At 26.2% G+C, this 21,813-nt stretch overlaps 1 protein-coding gene across 3 annotated transcripts; it reads left to right on the top strand.

Moving 5' to 3' along the window:
- Window positions 1-891: 891 nt before the first annotated feature.
- On the top strand, window positions 892-20,622 carry LOC114129044 (pyruvate carboxylase, mitochondrial). Of its 3 annotated transcripts, none has more exons than XM_027993670.2 (19): window positions 892-1,083; window positions 11,516-11,682; window positions 11,765-11,949; window positions 12,064-12,375; window positions 12,431-12,655; window positions 12,730-12,893; window positions 12,975-13,137; window positions 13,214-13,396; window positions 13,480-13,714; window positions 15,219-15,266; window positions 16,723-16,870; window positions 16,931-17,164; window positions 17,229-17,469; window positions 17,697-17,946; window positions 18,050-18,294; window positions 18,372-18,551; window positions 19,511-19,756; window positions 19,847-19,990; window positions 20,057-20,622. In XM_027993670.2, the coding sequence occupies exons 2-19, from the start codon at window positions 11,547-11,549 to the stop codon at window positions 20,306-20,308; spliced, it is 3,591 nt and encodes a 1,196-aa protein (XP_027849471.2). In that variant the 5' UTR covers window positions 892-1,083; window positions 11,516-11,546; the 3' UTR covers window positions 20,309-20,622. The 3 variants fall into 3 exon arrangements, with proteins under 3 accessions (XP_027849471.2, XP_027849488.2, XP_027849480.2); XM_027993679.2 differs by lacking the exon at window positions 892-1,083 and adding an exon at window positions 1,275-1,418; XM_027993687.2 differs by lacking the exon at window positions 15,219-15,266 and having other exon boundaries at window positions 893-1,083.
- The last annotated feature ends 1,191 nt before the right edge of the window (window positions 20,623-21,813 follow it).

Below are 21,813 nucleotides of genomic sequence, written 5' to 3' on the forward strand. Positions count from 1 at the left end.
ATATTTTTTATATCCTATAAATCGTATCATATTTCTTATGTACTTTTTCGGAGTTTTCTTTATGCGATTTTGTAGATTCAGCGATTCCATATAAATATGTAATTAATCCATATTCCAGACTTTCCAGTATGGAAAGGCTTAAGCGCAAAAATAATTCTGAGTCAGTTAATTACATCGAAAGATTTGGTAGCTCTAATTAAAAATCCAAGAGTTTTGATAGCTTTAAGACAAATCTGATCGATGTGGCTGAACAATTGGAGGTTGTATTGAAATTAATACCGAAGTCCGGTGTATTATATCATACTCAAGTAGATTGTTTTCGCCTATCAAATAATTAAATGCGATGAAACATTACAGTGAAAACAGTACTTATTAGCCTTTACTTGTCACTCACAATAAGATACCATTGCTCACAAACCACCCAGAGACCAACACCAAAGTATCTCCGTGGTAAATTAATATATTATTTATTTTTAAATTAGCTATATTATTCCACAGAAATCTATCGACAAATTCTGATTTAAAAGTACCACCTACCTAAACATTAAAAAAATTATATATTTTAATGAAAAAAAGTAAAATAGATGTATTATTTATATTTACCACATGTAGGTATATAACGAATACTTTTGGGACATACTGCGTCAATAATATTGTATTGTTGAATATCGAAGACACAGGCGTAAGACAAAGCGACACCGAGGGAGATGAAAGTTCAAAAAAGTTGTTTGAGAAAACATAATCTGTTATGTAGATAGCAGCACAGTTTAAAAGCCTGCCGATTTCTATAGTTAATTGTACAGCTTACACCTTGGGTCCTGTTTATATTGTTCAACGTACGGTGGGGGATTGTGATGTCATTGTCATAATGGACTATATAGTATTTAACATCGGTTATCAGCGGCTATATAGTAAACATGTAGTGGAATAGAATATTGTAATTATTAAACGAACGTTATCGTTTTATATTAGCACATACACATAAGTTCTGTAGAAGGTTCACTAGGCATTAGTTTCGGTCAGTGGACGGACGTCTTTCGTACTGGTTCACACATAATAGGAAGAGCTCTGTCGATATTTTTCGTAAGTATCTACACACACATTTAGCTTCGATACGACCAAGATACTAGTAGATATTAAAAAATGTCAATAACTTTCGTTAGGAATATCATATGATTCATATTAAATAATAATAATAATAATATTCATGTAATCGTATTATTGACGTGATATTATCACGAGCGTACACTGCGCAGGATCATTCACCATCGGGCACATTCGCACAGCTGCAAGGTTGTGCAAGGTGAACGTGTTTTGAGGTTATATAGGTCACTGACGACCGACAAGCGCGGTAATTTAATTTTTCTTATTAGTTTGTTATCCGGTACGTTATCCTTCGAACGGTCAACAGGTGTCAGGTGTGCATTTTGTTTTTATTTATTTATTTATTTATTTTTCGAATTATCAAATAATTTTTACATTATTTATAATTTTTATTTATTTTAAAATAATATATTAAGAATTGTTGAACGTTCATTTACGTATTTAAATAAAAATTTTCATAGTTGGTTTTTTGCTGCGATTTGTAAAAATCTTTTATTGTATAGGTATTTTCCGTTAATGAAAAGGTATTAGCCTATAAACAAATTGTTATAATACTTAGTTATATAGTTTAACTTAAATCATTTAAATATAATATATAACTAAAGGGTAGGTATAGAGATAAATTTACATTGACTAACTTATTTATTATTGTTAAATATTATGGAAAGCATTTAGCATTTTTGAGGAAAAATCATTTATTAATAAGTATGATATTCTTAGAAAACTTCACTTTTCAAACTAAGATAGGTAGATAATTTATTCTATCCTTTTTTATTTCAAATATTTTATTATAAATATAAATAGGAAGTTACTTAATCATTTTTAAAAATTAATATTGTGATGGGTTAATATTTTGATATTTGTCAATAATTTAAATCGAACGTATTGAAGAAAAGTTTTTAAATTTAAAAAGTTAATATAGTAAAAAGCAGGAAAAATTGTTGAGTAACCTATATGGCTTTATGGAATTTTGCTTTATATTCAACTTGTTTTTCGTTACTAGTTTATAGTATAAAGATTTTTTTTCTTTATTATGTAGTATTTATGTTAAAACTAATTAAAAACAGCTTTTCAAGGACCTTAATATATATTTTCCGATGAAAGGACAATTTATTTTAATAAAGTAGTTTTCTTTGATTTAAATTTTATATACATAGTTATGTACATACATTTATGAAATGATAAAAGGTCATATTAACAGAGTAAAGTTGAACGAGAACGAAAACTGCTCTTGATTGCCCTTTTCTAGAAATGCCCTTGAAAATTTACTACAATTTATTATTACTACAGTTATTAATAAATTATATAAATATCGAGATAACAATATCTTTAAAATTATTTGTTGCTATCAATAACTATGACTATAATATAGCCTGTAGCCTGTAGGTAATGTAGTATTAATTAAACGACGCCTTATTAAAATTTAATTATACTTAGGTAAATAGAATAATTTAAAAACCATTTATAATTTTACTTTCTTTATTTAGCAATTGGTTATTAATTCTTTAATAAACTTCCTCAGTGATTCGCGTGATTCGCGTAACTTTAATTGTCGTGAAGCTGCTGATACATTACATACACTGTTAGCTATTTATCTGCCATTCATCTTTTGAACGTAATTAACTTTCAAGCATCAATGATTATAGTGTATATATATATAGTCATTATGAGCCGCCATTTACTATAAAAATATAATATATTAAAAATAAATTTTTATTTTAAAATTAATTAATGTATTTTAATTAAATATTATTTAATAATATAATATTAAACAATTAGCGTTATGCGTACTAGTATTTATTTATAAGTAATTCATAGTAAAATAAAAATCTTTGTAATATTTTTAAAAATATAAATTGAAAGAAAAAATGATCCATTATTGTAGACTGTAGTAATAGTAGTAATAGAGATTATTTTGAAAAAAATAAAATGTATTCATAATTTCCTTAGGTATCTAGTATCTACCCATGCAAATGGTTTTACACTAATACATTAATAATACCAAAAGGTTTTAGTTTTAATTCGTGGTTATTTCGTACATGTGTTGATTAAGTGCAATGTGTAATTAGTAATTTCCTACTCCCTAATCGATTTCTTAGAAATGGTCTTAAATCTTATAAATACTAAATGCCTAAAATCTGTATTATACTACATTTTGATTATTTTATTCGTACTTGAAATTTGTTTACTTTAACTTGACGTATCTAATACATTTTATTATTTATGTATAGGATATTTATTGGTTATTATTGTTTAGGAGTATATAGACACATATTAGGTAACTATATATACCTAGTTATGAATTATTAAGTAAATATATGCCTAACTAGGTACCTGTGTTGCTATTATGTATTATTGTTATTATGATTTTGCTTCGCATTCGCATGCCATTTATAATTTGGTATTAACAGTGTAAAGACGTGTAGTGTCATCGGTATTATATCGAAGTTTATAAAAAAAATAGTATAAATGAATTATGAATATTTAACTAAGTATCAGAATTTGACATTTGCTGGTGTATCGCTAATAACCATATATGTTTTATATAATGTAAAAATATAAAATATCCTTATTTATTATTTTACTATTTTTCGAATACTTTTAAAAAAAGTTCTTCATGAAAATTGATTTTGATAACCTCAAGCATAAAACCAGATTTTCCAATACTCTATACTCATTACTCAGCACCTATTTTATTGATGCTCAGACAGTATAGGTGACCTGATATAAATGGAATATATATACATATTGCTTTTTATTTTCGTTATTAATATATACTATTTTATTTTGTTTTAAAATATATGATTTGTGTATGTCAATTTTATATCATATACGTCGTGATTTTAATTTTTATAACGAACTGTTGTTTATACCTATTTTTAAAGATCCAAAATGATCCTGCGCTATCACCTCCAGTTTTCTATATTTTTTGTCACCTCTAATCGAAGTTATATTGTAATGATTTTTTATTTTAAGTATTAAATGCAATATGCATATAAACATTTTTTGGTTTTGTCTAAAAAAGAATATCTATCACAATAGTGTTTGGCGAAAATAAGGATGTGTTTTACCAAAATTTGTATTCTGATTTTCTGAATTGTTCTGCATATTTATTAGCTTTTACAAATGTTAACTTCTGCGCAATAGCGGCATGCTGTATTGATGTTTCCTAATTGTGATTTCGTGACTTAATATGCTCAGACGGCAGACCTTAGTATTTATGGCTCACGTGATTCACAAATAGTGAGAGGAATTTCATAGGGATAATCTTTAATCGAAATTTTAAAGACTTTATATTATGTTTTTGATTAGCATATATTTTTGCGTCAGAAAATATCGATCCATTTAAACCAAGATGTTTATAAACACATATTATCTTATAAATTTATTTTAAACATTTTACTTTCAAATAATTGAGTACTTCGCATAAATAAATACCTACCACAAATATTATATATATATATTATAGATAATTTATTCTTAATAAGTATTTAAAAATAGGTAATTTATAAGTAATCTTATAAATACATGATTCAGGCTCAAAAATGTACTGGAATATGTTTATTTAATACTCGTTATCATTATACAATAATTGTATTTATATTTTAATTCTTATTGGTTTACATCGTAGCTTATCTAAACAACCCTTGACCTATACTTAATAAATCTGAAGTTAAAAAATACAAATTTACTGATAATAAGAGACTTTAAGATTTGAGCTGTCATTTAAAAATAAATTGTATAAATGTATTCATAAAATAGCAGCTATTGTAGTTCTATATTATAATTATGTATATTGTATATTATACATTATTGTACATATTTAAATAATAAATGAGTCTACCAATGGTGATACGAAATTCGTATTACAAACATTTTGGGGTTTTAAGAAGAATTATGAGATTTGCTTCATTTTTACCACGAATATAATATAATGATCACCTTGTACACAATGATAAAATATAGTATACCTAGTTATTATCTACTCAATAAAGTTTGAATGATGTATGTATGTATTATATGTTTTTTATTTTATTTTTAGCTATACATTATAGCTTAAATTTATTTTCAATTTATATGAATTTAGATACGTAAAATATTTAAAAGTTAATTCTCAGTTATATAAAACATATACTATAATTTAGTCATATCTATCTACTTTTACAGAAAAAAGCTAAAAGTGTGAAAAAAAAAATTCAAAAATTTTCATAATATTGTTGAAATGACAACCCAATATTATTTTGTTTGTTGTTGATTATCTGTATGATTCAATTAAACAAAAACAATATTTATAGTATTTTACTTATACGATTTTATCTTTATTTTAAGTTTTGAGATAACTAAAATTAATGCTTTAATTTATAACTTTATTGGTATTCAACTTACCAATGGCTTAGTTAAAATTTCCTTAGGTATCAAAATAATATTAAGTATGTAAGTTGATTTATTTTTAAAGTTTACATTTCTAACTGTTGGCCTGAAAACTTTTATTTCCCATGATTGATACTTTTAAAGCTTAAACAATAAAAACCAACACTTATAAAATATGTAGGTACCTGTAACACATTATATTCGAAATGATTTGAATATTTTATTTTTTTTCAATAATTAACATTTATGACCATAAAAATAATTAATGTAAACTAATATATTATTTTATTTTTAATTATTTTGGATTCACGATTTGACATATACAGATAAATATGTATAGGTATTTAAATTATATAACATAAATGGTCATCATCAGAACCATGTTCTATTCCATCTCTAAATTATGGTAAATATTTTAATTCTTTTAATGATTTTTGTACTTAATTATAAATATAAAGTTACCTAATATTTATTATTTAATACTTATAAATTAAAAAACTTAATATAATATATTACAAATCCATAACACGTAAAAATTATATTTATTTACTAAATTAAATTTTTCAAGTGATTGTGTGATTTGAGTCGATGATGTTTTATAATGTGACCTTGAACATATTTTTGAGTAGGTACAATACTAAGGCCACGAACTATAAATGCATAATAATTTAACAAGCATAGGTATACAATTTTTCACATATTTTTTTTTTTTTTAAATCAACATAATTATATTAAATAACGCGTGATATTAATTATCGTATTTTTTGCCATCATAATAGTATAGGTACTTAAATTCTTTGTTAATGAATTTTAGCAAAAATTTCAAATTGAAACGAATATTTAATTATTATTAATATACCTAATTAAATTATTTTTTTAATATCAAGATGTAATATATTTTAGTGATAGTTTTACGAATACCTAATAAATCAATCATAATATAATATATAGTACCTATATATTATCCTATTTTATATGTATTATGTTGTATTGTTCATAACATTCATTACATAATAAGTACTTAGTATTTTAAAATCGAAATAAAATTTAATAAAATTATTTAAATATTAAATATATTGACGAAAATCATACAAAACTTATGTAACAGCAAAATATAGCATAGAAAAATTACTTTTAAAACTGCTATATACACCCAAATTAAATTATTAAATTTCCAAAATTTTCGGTATAAACAACAACTGCTCTTTTTAGATGTCAGGGTCATCGTTTCATATCTAATAGGTACCGTACCTTATCCACAACTTAATTTGAAGATTGAAAAAAAACTACATCATAATCGGTACAACCGCTTAAGCGTGAATGCATAACACACATTGTCACGCACATGACACAAACATACAATTATATAATATTAGAACATCAAGTAAAAATTATCAAATGCTTAGATACCGTTAAATTTTATTGTATTTAGTCGCGTTGGATACTAATCATATACTAATATTAAAGTTCTGACCCACTCGAAATCTATATGTAATATTATTTTATACTCAATAATTTAATATAATATTTATTGAATTAGAAATTTATAACTACATACTATTATTGATTTTATATTGACGTTTCGAATTCAATGCAAGTTTCATCATCAAATTATATTATGTTGATTGTTTCGTTTCCATGAACTTATTTTCTTATATAATTTATAAGTACCTGGGATACTCACTATAATAAGTAATATATAGTAATAACTTATTTACTAATGTTATATATTATATATTTATTTATATACTTGTATTTAGGTATACTTATCATATTATTTTTTTTTTTGTATTTTAAACAATATTTAACATTATTTTAGTAGTTATTTTTGAATTGACTATTAAAGAATAAAATAATGTGTTTAATGACATTTCATTATCAAAACTAAATTATGAATGTTAAAATGTCGATTAACTTGTTTGTAGTGTTTCTACTTTTTTATATTTATTTACTTATTTGTAGTTGGTTTGGTTAGGGTTTTCAACATTTTAATACAATTTAAATTCTTGAAGTCGCTTTTTAAAATAATAAAGAAATTAATACTGAACTACTTTTTAACATTTATTTGAAAATGTTATTAATTAAAAATGTCATCAGTACATTATATTATTGTGGTTTATTTGTTATGGCTTCTTTCTCAAGTAAAAAAAAAAAGTTTTTACAACCAATAGAATTTCATTACATTTTTCACACAAATAAAAATATATAGTATAATATGTATAATATGTAACAAAAGTTACTTATTAGGTTTCAAGAAATAAAGAGTTATTACTAAATTAAATAAAAATAATTATTCTATGAGTAATTAAAATATTAACATAATATAAGTTTATTAGGTATTTACAATTTAGAAGTTTTAAAAGTTTATAAGAATTATCTTTTTTTAAATTGACATATCAGCTGTAAATTCTGTTTATTTCAACAATCAATAATATCTCAATAATTAAAATGTACTAATTATTATATAGTTCGACAATTACAAATTATTGTTATACAGAATACAAAAAATGGAAAGATAAGCTAATTACATTGTTACGTAAAGTGGTTATTATTGAGTATGGAATAATTTGAGTATTACTTATTATAGCAGTACAGAGAATGGATTTCATAATTATAGTTGTTTAATAGGAAAAAGAAATTTATTAATGGTAATTCAATGTTAAGATTTTAATTACTTATTCTATTATTAGATTTGATACTTAAGTTTATGTAACAGAGGCATAATATAACATTATAACGGATTGACCCAATAGGGAGTATTAAGAAGAAGCTTGAACATTTTTCCTTTGGGATATGGGTTATTGTTGAGACATTAGTATTAATTTCCTGGTCTTACAGGGCATTGAATATTGAAGAATGGGTATCACTTCAATTTGGCAGTGTTGTTGCGATCTTAATTCTTAGGTATAATCTTTTAATAGGTGATCGTAATCTTTATCATTTTTTACGCATAGGTGCTATTATGATAGCTATGATTGTGTGTGTCCACAAAATTTGCAGATACATAGGATTGCGATGAGTTGTGGCTGTTTTTAAGATTAACTCTTAAATTAAGTTTTTTCCTAATTGATTTTTTATGAATTTTATTGGAATCATAGGATACCGTCTGGCCTACCGATATGAATGTAGAATTTGGTTACATTTTCAAATTTCTGATATTTTTTAAGATCAATTTTTTTCAATCCGAATTTCAGACTGTATTCATAATTTATTATACTTATGTCATATATTAATATTATTATTATTTATTAATAAAACTAATATGTACAATATAAATGTATGTATAAATTATATTATATATTATATGTATATATTGTATACCAACACTAAGTATAAGTATAATAAATAATACATATAACAAGTTACGTAAACATGGTTGAAGAGGTTGGATAATGGACATTGACACTACTTCAAATGATAATACCTACATTATTTACACACAAAACAAAATTTTAAATTCATAACTATATAGTCATAAACTCGAACAATACGAACAGATTGCGGGGTATTCCGACAAATATACATTGAATTTTAAATATTTATGAGTAGAAATTAGAAACCTAGACCGATATAATATTATGTTACTAGATTCTAAGAAGAACGATACAATTTGTCAACACCATAAAAATGTACACGGCATTGTCTTGTTGTTAGAATTAAAAATTTACTAGATATTCAAATTCAATATAACGTTCCTCCACAATTTTTTTTTTTAGACACTTGAGTTCAAATTTTTATGATGTCGAATATATAAACGAAAATTAACGGTTTTACTTTGAAAAATATCACATTTTTGCTGTTTTTGGATTTCTCATTAAAGTTATTATAAGTGAATAGAATTTTAATTGTAATACAAGGTTTTAATAAAAGTTATAAATTATTGTTATTGCCTATTTATATGCACAATAAACGCTGACAATCTTAACTAATTAATTTGTTTTATAATTAACGTTTATAATACTTCTAATAAACATTGTTGTCTATTTTATTAGTTATAAAACAATTTTCTAGTACATGATAATATTTTATATACGAGTACATTATTAGTGTAAATGGTAAATAAAGTATCTACCTATATAGGTTTATATAAGTGTCATTTTTGGCGTGTGCTAGATACTTGGATTGATATTATTGGTTTAAATTACACGAAGGGGCTATCACCCATCTCAACCTTAATTTTAGGGTTGTCCAGTAAAATAATTATTGAGACGATTAGGTGCCTACGTGATTACTAAATATTAATTATTATTTATTATAATGGAGCTTTGAAATCGTCTAAAAAATATGTATGCTGTTTCAGTATAAGTACCTATTCAAATTTAGGTCAGAATGTTGTGACGATAATAACATATCATAATTCATAACTTATTTTATAGCTTTGGCCTTTGACAATTATTCTATAATTGTCTAGTAGATTAAAAAACTCAAAATGATCAGATACTTTTTAATAAATAAAATATAGTACACTGCCGTCGACTACGGTTTATTAAATGTACAGAAGTTTTAACTTAAATATATTTACAGGGAAAATTAATTAACATTTTTGTTTGTAATATAGATTACTATACGGATTTTATAATTGGTCTAGTATTATTGGGTTGGTATTAATTTATTATATTATCTAGGTATAAATAGTTATTAATTTTAGAAGTTGTTAAAATACATTTTGAGAATTATGTTTTACTTACTGAAAATTAGTAGGTATTGACAAAATGCGTGTTTAATGGTTATATTCTATTTTTCTTTTTCAGTATGAAGTTAGGCAAATAAAAGCTGAATATTCCTTTTTGGGATACTAAAACTAAGTTATCAGTATTAGTATTGACTGTGTTTAAATGTATTGCAGATTGAAAATTTGAATTCTGACGGAATTATTTTTATGCGATGTTTTGATTTTCATACAACTTTATGTGTGTTGGGGGAGGGAATGACATTATTTTTTATTAATTAATACACGTATTTTGTATGTTATTACTTACTGAATATTGAAGCATTAAAATCTGGCCCCTACTATAATAACCAATTAATTTTAATAAATCAATATATTTAAATAATTTAAATATGAACATTTCTTAGTTTTGATTCTATACTGTAGACTATATAACAGTCAAGTGTTTACTGTATAAGCTCATAAACTAATTTAAATCAATGATTTAAATTTTATGCGCACAAATGTTTTTTAAATTAGCTTTACAACGGCATATGTCCTTGCGTCATTTATGAGAATTATTGTTGTTACATAAATATACAGCCATATTATAGGTATTAGTTTTTAAAATTCTTTAACTAAGTTATACCAACTATAGTTGACGAAACACAAATACAAATTATTACACCTATCTTAGTGCTCTTATTTTTTTTTTTTTTTGTTTTTGTTTCAATTATGTACGCAGTCTTTTTTTTGTAAATAAATTAACAATATTGAAGGTTAGAGGACATAGATATCTCTCAATATGCATCGAGAATACTAAATAATAAAGATATTATACCAATTTGATTCTCCGAATCTATAGTCGACTTCAATTAAACTTTTAAGTAATTAAGTAGGTACCAATGTACCATAATGGTACTTGAAGAATGGCTACATGTTGCACTTGACTAAACTGATGTGTTTATAGCCTCTAATGACTTTTAAAAACAACGATTTTGTTGTATGACAATACTTATCGTCTATGTTTATTATATCACTTACCTTCAAGAAATATTGTACCACAAAAACAGGATTCTAAATAATTGTTTTAATTGGGTTTCATTTAAAAATTGTGGAAAATAAATTATGTTTACTTTACACTTGGGCTTAATTTCTTAAAATTGGCCAACATTTGGGAGACTAAGTTCCTCCAGTATAAATAACTACCTATACATTTAGTCTATTTAGAACACGGATTTTAAATTGTTAATTCAATTAATTGAATAAACTTAACTTTTTCCTGATTAGAGCACTGAATATAAACAACAATTATGTTAAAAATATATTATGTTTATCAATTATTAATTAATTTAATTAACTTGATTTTTATGTTTATATTTTTTATTATAGATTATAGCAAAGTTCTAATTGTGCGGTCATAATGATAATTTCAAATGTAAGTGGTTCCGTTCGGAACCATGTTCGGAACCAGTTCATCGCTCTTTCGATATCACGAGCGAGGTATTCATCAAAAGTTGAATACAAACCAATAAGAAGTGTTCTTGTAGCAAACCGAGGTGAGTAATAGAAATTCTATTATTAAAACCTATTATTAAATTAGTATAAATACTTATGGATTTGATTATCTTATAAATTTAGGTGAAATTGCTATTCGTGTATTCAGAGCATGTAATGAATTGGGCATCAAGTCTGTTGCTATATATTCAGAACAGGATAAAATGCATATGCATAGATTAAAGGCCGATGAATCATATTTAGTTGGAAAAGGAAAAGCTCCAGTAGAAGCATATCTTGACATACCTGAAATTATTAGAATAGCAAAAGTAAGTTAACATACACACTTTTAAAACTTCAATAACTTTGAAAAATTGTTTATACAAGTTAAAAAATTAAAAAATTACTATATTAACTGTTGATTAAAATAATGTATTTAAAAGGAAAACGATGTTGATGCTATTCATCCTGGTTATGGTTTTCTATCTGAGCGATCTGATTTTGCTCAAGCAGTCATTGATGCTGGAATCCGATTCATTGGACCATCACCTCATGTTGTACAACAAATGGGTGATAAAGTTGCTGCCAGACAAGCAGCTATTGATGCTGGTGTTCCAATTGTGGCTGGTACTCCTGGTCCAATTAGAACATCTGAAGAAGCTATTGAATTTTGTCTGAAACATGATTTGCCAGTTATTTTCAAAGCTGCTTTTGGTGGTGGTGGCCGAGGTATGAGGGTGGTTCGGAAAATGGAAGTAAGTTATAAGATAAATATATACTTGATTCAATTAATATAGCCCACAATTTTAGGACGTGAAAGAAAGTTTTGAACGTGCTAGCTCAGAAGCAAAAGCAGCTTTTGGAGATGGCGCCATGTTCATTGAAAAATTTGTTGAAAGACCTCGACATATTGAAGTTCAACTTTTGGGTGATCAAGCTGGAAATATAGTTCATTTATATGAAAGAGATTGTTCAGTACAACGTCGTCATCAAAAAGTTGTTGAGTTGGCACCAGCTCCTCATTTAGATCCAAAAGTAAAATCATTTTACTCAAATTTATTAATAAATTTAAATATTTGTTATATACTTAATAACATTTAATTTAACAGGTTAGAGATTTAATGACTGAACGTGCAGTAAAATTAGCTAAACATGTAGGTTATTCAAATGCTGGTACTGTAGAATTTTTAGCAGATGGTAAAGGCAATTTCTATTTTATTGAAGTTAATGCTAGACTTCAAGTGGAACATACTGTTACTGAAGAAATCACTGGGTAAGAATAGAATAGAATTTAACTAGATATCTTTATATTTTTAATTTTTGTTGTATAATATTTTATACTTTGTCATTACAGTATTGATTTAGTACAATCTCAAATTCGAATTGCGGAAGGTGTTACATTGCCTGAACTTGGATTGACACAAGACTGTATAAGGCCTCAAGGTTTTGCTATTCAATGTCGTGTTACCACTGAAGATCCTGCTAAAAATTTCCAACCTGACACTGGTCGTATTGAAGTAAATATTTACGTTTTAGTGAAAAACTATACATTTTTTTTAAATACTTCTAATAACACTTATTATAATAATTAAGGTATTCAGGAGCGGCGAAGGCATGGGTATCCGATTAGATGGTGCTTCTGCATTTGCTGGAGCAATAATTAGTCCATACTATGATTCATTACTCGTTAAAGTTATTGCTCATGCTGCTGATTTACAAGCATGTTGTGCTAAAATGGACCGTGCCCTACGTGAATTCAGAGTTCGAGGAGTAAAAGTAAATTGAACATCTCATAGTTATTTCTTCTTAGACCATATTCTAAAAATATATTAATTAAATGTGTTTCATTTATAATTTAGACCAATATACCATTCTTGTTGAATGTGTTAACCAATGAAAAGTTTGTAAATGGATCAGTTGATACATATTTTATTGATGAAAACCCTCAACTATTCACACTTGAACCATCTCAAAATAGAGCTCAAAAACTATTAAACTATTTGGGAGAAGTCTTAGTAAATGGCCCTCAGACTCCATTAGCAACCAGTTTAAAACCAGCAAATGTACACCCTAATGTACCTGAATTCCCTGCAGGTACATATGTTTTTATATATTTTATTTTTTCAAACATAATTAATTGATTAGCTTTAAGTATCAGTACTACCTTGTACCTACTTCACCGTCATTATGCTCTAATTAATATAATATAAACTATAATTATGGTGTTGCATGTATATAATGTGTGTATATAGTTTGTGAGTATAATATTTTTTGAAATTTATAAGGGATATTTTTCTCATAGGTGATATAATTTATTTCAATTACAACACCAATCGTGTTTGCTTAGATTTCTTTAAAAATTATTTATAATTTTAAAATGTAATTTTTATGTCAGTTTTTCCTTTTAATTAATCAAAAATCAAAAAAAGTTCTTTCAAAGAACCAACTACTAACTAGGTATTTATAACTTAACAAGCTACTGATAAAAAATACGAGTGCTGCTATGAATAGTACTATTAAAAGTGCTTTGACCGGTTCAATTTTTTTCCTTAATTAAAAATAATTATTCATTCTTTCTGTTATTTTGTTTATTATATATGGTTTTATGTTCTTGTATTTATTATCATTATCATCATCATATGTTATGATACATATTTTTAAAAAAATTGTTCTATTTTTGTACAGTTTTATAAACAAGCTTTCTCAGTGCCACATAAATTTAATTTAATTAAATTTCTAAACTTTATTTTTGATTTATTATTCTTCATTTTTATTTTTTGATATTCGGTGTGTTTTTATGACTTTTTATTCAGTGTTATTCTACTACTATAAAAACCTTATAGTCTTATACTGAATTATACTATATTTACATTTAAGGTTATGCCTGACTTTTATAAATGGTCAATAATTATCCAAAAAGTTTTATATTCTATTTATAATTGATAAATAAATCTGATAAATTTACTTTTTAAAAAATATAAAGGAGGTGCATGGTCAATTTTGCAGCATTTTTTAAATGTATATATATATTTGTTAAAATAATAACTGTTATTGTGACAACATTTAAAAATGTTTATAATTGCCTTTTTAAAATATTACTCTTTAAACATCATCCAAAAGTTTTCATTAAACTCATTATTCAACAAAAAAATTGATCAATTTGCTACTTTTTTTTTCTCCAATTTTTAATATTCTACTTACATTAATAAAAAACATTGATTTTTTTAAAATAAAGTTAATCGTATAAATTATATACCTTTTAAAGTTATGTATAAATATCTAAACTGATAATACATATTATAAAAAAATTCAATTATTTTAAAGGCACTGATGTTAGATTTCCTAACTCAAGGGGGTCAAATAAATTTGTTCATTGTTTATAAAATAGCAGTTTTAAAAATGTTATACATTTAAGTATATAATTTTAGCCCTTCTATAAACATGTAGACAGGTTATAACCTGTACTTACTTATAAACCTTAAAATAATTAACCATTTTACGTGTGAACTATTCTTTTAACAAGTGTATTTGTATTATAATTGTATGCACCTGTTTTACTCATTGTTTTCATATCATTGTGCATATTATGCTTGTCTAGATTACCTTGCACATATATTAGGCAAAAATGATCCAGAAAATAATTCAGGTAATTCATGATTTTATATAATTAACTACCTACTTAACTAATAGTTAATATTTTAATTTAACATTATTGTGTATTCATAATTTTTAACATATTTAACATTGACTCATAGGCCATAAATATTAACAAGACTAACAATTAATAGGTATTACATTTTAATATTATTTCAGTATATATTTTTAAGCCATGTATGTATCAAATGTTTTTTTTTTTTTTGTTGGGTTTATTAGTTCTTTAAGACCATCCAGTCTCACAACCAAGCTTCCATCCTTCTCTATCCAATGCCAGATCTCTCCAATTGGAAGCACCACCTAAATGTTCAACGTCCTTCTTTATATTATCTTCCCATCGAATTCTTGGTCTTCCCAGAGGTCTTTTACCTACAGGGTTTTGCATGTAATAGTGGATTTTGGCTCCTCCAAGCATGGCCAGCCCACCGTAGTCTTCTGCTTCTGATGACTTCCAATATATCTGAACTGCTGTATAATGTTTCCAGCTCTAAGTTCTTTCTTCGTCTCCACTTCCCAGTTATTTCATCCTTGACCGGGCCATATATTTTCCGCAACACTTTTCTTTCAAAGACCATGAATCTTAGCTCCTCCATTTTTCTAAGTGGCCATGTTTCCGATCCATACACTACAACCGGTCGTATTAAGAACGTATATAATTGTACTTTCAATCTTTGCAATACTCCTCGTGAGCTTAGCACCTTAATCAGTCCATAGTAATATTTATTCCCAGCTTGGATTCTTGCTGCTATCTCGATTGCTACATTATTTTTTTCAGACAAAATAGAACCTAGGTATTTGAACTGTTCTACCCTTTTAAATTCATATTGATATATTTTTATGGACTGACAAAAAGGTAGTCCCCGTCTACTCAAAAACATATACTCTGTTTTTTCTTCGTTTACACATAGTCCTACTTTTGATGCTGCTTTTTGCAGTCTACTGAATAAAATCTTCAACCTATCCTGAGACTCTTCTATCAATACTATATCATCATCATAAGCAAGTAGGCCTATCGACGTGTCTTGTAGTCTAATACCCTCGCTAGGACCAATCTTCATTTTTCTAATAACCTTTTTCAAAACCACTTTAAACTGAATCGGCGATAGCAAATCACCTTGTCTTAGCCCCGAGTTCACTGTTGTTGGGTCAGTTACTAAATTTCCTACCTGAACCCTTATCAGGGTCTCCATGACGCTGATAGATACTAAATTGACTAGTTTTTGTGGAAAATGAAATTCTTTCATGATATTCAATAGATTCTCTCTATATATTCTATCATACGCTTTCTTAAAGTCCACGAAAAGTGTGTGAATCTCTTTATCAAACTCTCAAACTCCCAAGATTTTTGATACAATTGCCTAATTATCAAATGGTTTTATCGTAGCTAATATAATTTTAGAAATATGTAGTTTAAATCAATATTATAAATACTTTAAAATATATTCTAGGTTTAAATCCACCTCAAGGATTTAAACAAGTTCTCACCAAAGATGGACCACAAGCTTTCGCAAAGGCAGTTCGAGACCATAAGGGGCTTTTATTAATGGACACAACAATGAGAGATGCACATCAATCTCTTTTGGCCACTAGAGTCAGGTTAGTCAGATTTTACTTTTACGTCATTAATATTTAAATTTTAATAAATGTACATTTTAGATCTCATGATATTTTACGTATTGCTCCATGGGTGTCACAAAGTTTCCCAGGGTTATATTCATTGGAAAATTGGGGTGGAGCTACATTTGATGTCGCTCTTCGATTTTTACATGAATGTCCATGGGAAAGATTAGCAGATATGAGATCAGCTATACCCAACATACCATTCCAGATGTTATTGCGTGGAGCAAATGCAGTTGGTTACACTAACTATCCTGATAATGTAGTTTTTAAGTATGATCTTTTTTATTACTATTATGTATAGTATTTGATTTAACTAAAACATTTTTGTTTCTAGATTCTGTGATCTAGCTGTTCAAGCTGGTATGGATGTGTTCCGTGTATTTGACTCTCTTAATTACTTACCAAATATCATTCTTGGTATGGAAGCAGCCGCTAAAGCAGGAGGTGTTGTTGAAGCAGCTATTGCATATTCTGGAGATGTATCTGACCCTACTAAAACAAAATACACTTTAGACTATTACATAAATTTTGCTGATGAGTTAGTTAAAGCTGGTACTCATGTATTGTGTATTAAGGTAAGTTAATAATTATTAGGGATAAGTCAAACTTGAGTTTTAAAAATAAATCAATTATTATATTAATTATATTCATATTTCATATCATTAATTAGATATTTAATCAATGCTCATACTAATCAAATTTAAACTTATATTTTTCTAAAATTTCATAAAGCTCAAATAGTTTAACAGTTCAAGAACACTCAACCAAATATTAAATAATATTTTTGTATTACATTGATCAGGATATGGCAGGACTTTTGAAACCTCGTGCTGCTACTATGCTCATTGGTGCTATTCGTTCTAAATATCCCAATTTACCTATCCACGTCCATACTCATGATACTAGTGGTGCTGGAGTTGCTTCTATGTTAGCTGCAGCACAAGCTGGTGCTGATGTAGTTGATGTTGCTGTTGACTCAATGTCTGGTATGACTTCACAACCTAGCATGGGTGCTATCATTGCTTCATTACAGGATACTGAATTAGATACAGGTGATAATAAAATATAGAATATATCTTTATTTAATATAATACTATATTTATTTATTTTACTATACTAATTTAATATATACTTAAAAAATATTTCTTGATTCAGGTTTGAAATTAAAAGAAGTTTCTGAGTATAGTGCTTACTGGGAACAAGCAAGAACTCTATATGCACCATTTGAATGTACAACAACAATGAAATCAGGAAATGCTGATGTCTACTTAAATGAAATTCCTGGAGGTCAATATACCAATCTCCAATTCCAGGCTTATTCATTAGGATTAGGAGACTTCTTCGAAGATGTGAAAAAAGCTTACAGAGAAGCTAATATTTTACTAGGTGATATTATTAAGGTAAAGTATAAGTTAAAACATTTTATTATATTTTGAAAAATATTTAATTTTAAATTTTCAAAATAATAAATGTTTAGGTAACACCGTCTTCCAAAGTTGTTGGAGATTTTGCTCAATTCATGGTACAAAACAAATTAACTGCTAAAGATGTATTAGAGAAGGCCGAAGAATTAAGTTTCCCCAAATCTGTCATTGAATTCTTACAAGGTGGTATTGGTGAACCATACCAAGGTTTCCCTGAACCATTGAGATCAAAAGTAAATAATACAATTATTATATTAAATATTATTACTACAATTAGATATTTTTACTATAAGAGTAAAAAAGATCATCCTTAGATTTGTAATAGTAAAATAGGTTTCTCAAGAAAAAAATATTTCATCATAACGTTTTAATTTTAATTACTGTAATCTAAAACCTAAAACTAATAGATACTACTTGCTCATAACATGACTTAATTAATAAGACGCCATATCCACATGTGTTGTCTGCGTCTTTAAGTACATAACAAATTTACACTCAAGAAATCACATGAAGCTCTGTTAGTTAAAAAGTTAGAGTGAATCGATCTATTTTAAGTTTGATGGTTAAGTTAGCTTAGGTTAGGTACCTATGTTTGTATGTTGATTTTTTATGATTATGCATTTTTAAGTGAGTATTGAACATTTTTAATTTACACTATATTATACACTCATAACTTGCTAAAAAATTGAGTAATCGTATAAAACTAACATAAAATGTTTTTCATCATTCATTACTGCGTATTACACAAAGACAATTATAATGCTTTTTTTCTATTTTTAAATAAGAACATTTAATTTAAATTTCCCACTCCCTAACTCATTATAATATTACTATGAATTCTTTATACTTCTTTTAGTATTGCTATAAATTCAAAATCTCTCTTTTAAAATGTTATTGGTTTTTGATCGTTACCTATATTCTTATCAATTTCACTTGTTTCATGTTTTCTTTACCAATTTTTATTTCCATTTATTTAATAGAAGATATCTATCTTTTATTGGTTATTTCTCACTTTTCAATTCCTGTTTTATTCTTTGTAATTTCCATGATTAAGATTGTTGGATTTTTTATGTAAATTAAGTAATAACTTACTTTTTATCTTTTAAATCTAATCTATATCTTTCACTTTAATTTATTTTAGTAAAATATTTGTATAACTTAAGAACTTTGAAAAGTTAATGTATTATTATAGGTTTTGAAAGACATGCCACGAATTGAAGGACGGCCTGGATGTACTTTACCTCCTCTAGATTTTAACAAAGTTAAATCAGATTTACAAGAAAGATATCAAAAAGTTAGTGATTATGATGTTATGAGTTCAGCTCTTTATCCTACGGTCACGGATGAATTCCTGACATTCAAGGAAAAATATGGACCAGTAGATAAACTTGATACTAGAATATTTTTGACTGGACCTAAAGTTGGAGAAAACTTTGAAGTTAGTATTTTTAAATAGTTACTTAATTAATTAAATGTATGATTAAGTATTGTTTTGATCAGTATAATATAACAAGTAACAATATTTTAGGTGACAATAGAAAAAGGTAAAACTTTAGCTTTCAAAACACTTGCAATTTCTGAAGAGCTAACTGCCAATGGTGAGATCGAAGTATTCTTTGAAATGAATGGTCAATTACGGTCTGTGTTTATTCGAGACAATGAAGCTTCAAAAGTATTTAATTTAGTGAAATTGATTATCTGAAGTCATTATCATAACACGGTTGTTGTTTTTTTGTAGGAGATGCATATACATCCAAAAGCATCAAAATCTAATAAGGGACAAGTTGGAGCACCAATGCCTGGATCAGTAATGGATGTACGTGTGAAAGTAGGCGATAAAGTCGAAAAAGGAGCACCATTAGTTGTTCTATCTGCAATGAAAATGGAAATGGTGGTACAATCGCCTATTGCTGGAACAGTTAAACAAATTGACATAAGTGTTGGAATGAAATTAGAAGGAGATGATTTGTTGCTATCCATTGAACCATAATTTTGTTTTAAGAAATGAATTTATTAGGACCTAACCTTTATGGTTTTCATACCCCTCCCCCTAAAAAAAAACAGTTATAGTTTTAAGATTTAATAAACTAGTCAGCGATTGTTAAAAATATGTATTTAAACGAATTGGTGGTGATAATCCATTTGAACAAAAAATGTATACTAATGTAGACATTTGTTTCATGATTTTTATGTTTTTAATGTTTCAATGTTGTAATTGTCAAAATATTGTTGTTAATATTTATTTTTAGATATTATTTTATGGACTATTTATGAAAAAAAAAAAACTAATTTTAAGTGTTATAATTTTTAAAATCTTATTTTTTTACGATCAAAATTTTTTCATAATATAAATTCAATTTATTAAAATTTTAAGTCAGAATTAAAAAAAGTTTAAAAATTTGAACTGTTTAAAATATTGATTACATTATTTTATTATTATAAACTAAAAAACAATTTATGACTAAAATCTGAATTAAAATAATTATTATAAATATGAAATAAGTTTATTTATACTTGTATTAAATAGAAGATAGTTTTATAAAAAAAAGTTCCAGTGTATATTAGTTTGAAGAATGTCCATTGATGTAATAATCATTAATTTCAAAGATGCCAAAGTAAATAATAGTAATAGTAATTATGTGATAAAATACTGAAGATTGCTGTTTGCTTTCAATCCGTCTTCATACTACTAATTTCATCCCCTCACTAAACTACTATAATGCATTTTATACAATTATTTAACCATTCATTAAATTACATAACAAGTTATCATAGCCAGTAGGTAGGTAAAATCAACAAACTACTCGTAGTAGTGTAATTGGATAAAAAACTGAGGGGAGAAAAATAATTTATTTGCTCAAGTCTGGTTCAAAGGGTAGACAACATAGGCTCATGCCTAGCGCAGCATTTAACATTTTTGTGTTATAGATAAAAAATAATATTTGTTGTAGTATTTACATGCGAGGGGCGGCAAAACTCAAGTTTGCATAGGTGTGTTTAAACACGAGCTGGGCCTGGTTGCCTAATTAAAGGGCAGATAATATAAGTTTTATTCTATGTAAAGTATATCTCTAATTATTTATTTTTACACAAATCTCATAACTCACTTTATGATTTTATGTTCTGACTGTTCTGTGTTTATGACTTAGAAAGAAAATTGTGTGGAACTGGTACCAATATTTTTTTGGCACATTAATGAAAAAAGTATTAACATTAAGTGATGTGCAACTTTCAATTTTTTAAAATACCTAATTATTAAATATTTTGTTAAAAATATAAGTTGTAATTACCAATATATAAACATGATTTTAATTTAATCTTTACATATTATTTTTCAAATGAATTGATAAAAACTAAGTTGTTCTTTTCAATTTTCAAATGTTAATTAAAAAAATAACCAACTGATTAAGTTAAAATGTTAAGTATTGGATTTATTTTTTATTTAAAAAACAAATTTGTACTGTAGAAATACCTGGGGGGGCGCAAAATACCTTT

Source organism: Aphis gossypii, chromosome 1 (genome assembly GCF_020184175.1).
Source record: "Aphis gossypii isolate Hap1 chromosome 1, ASM2018417v2, whole genome shotgun sequence".
NCBI lineage: Eukaryota > Metazoa > Arthropoda > Insecta > Hemiptera > Aphididae > Aphis > Aphis gossypii.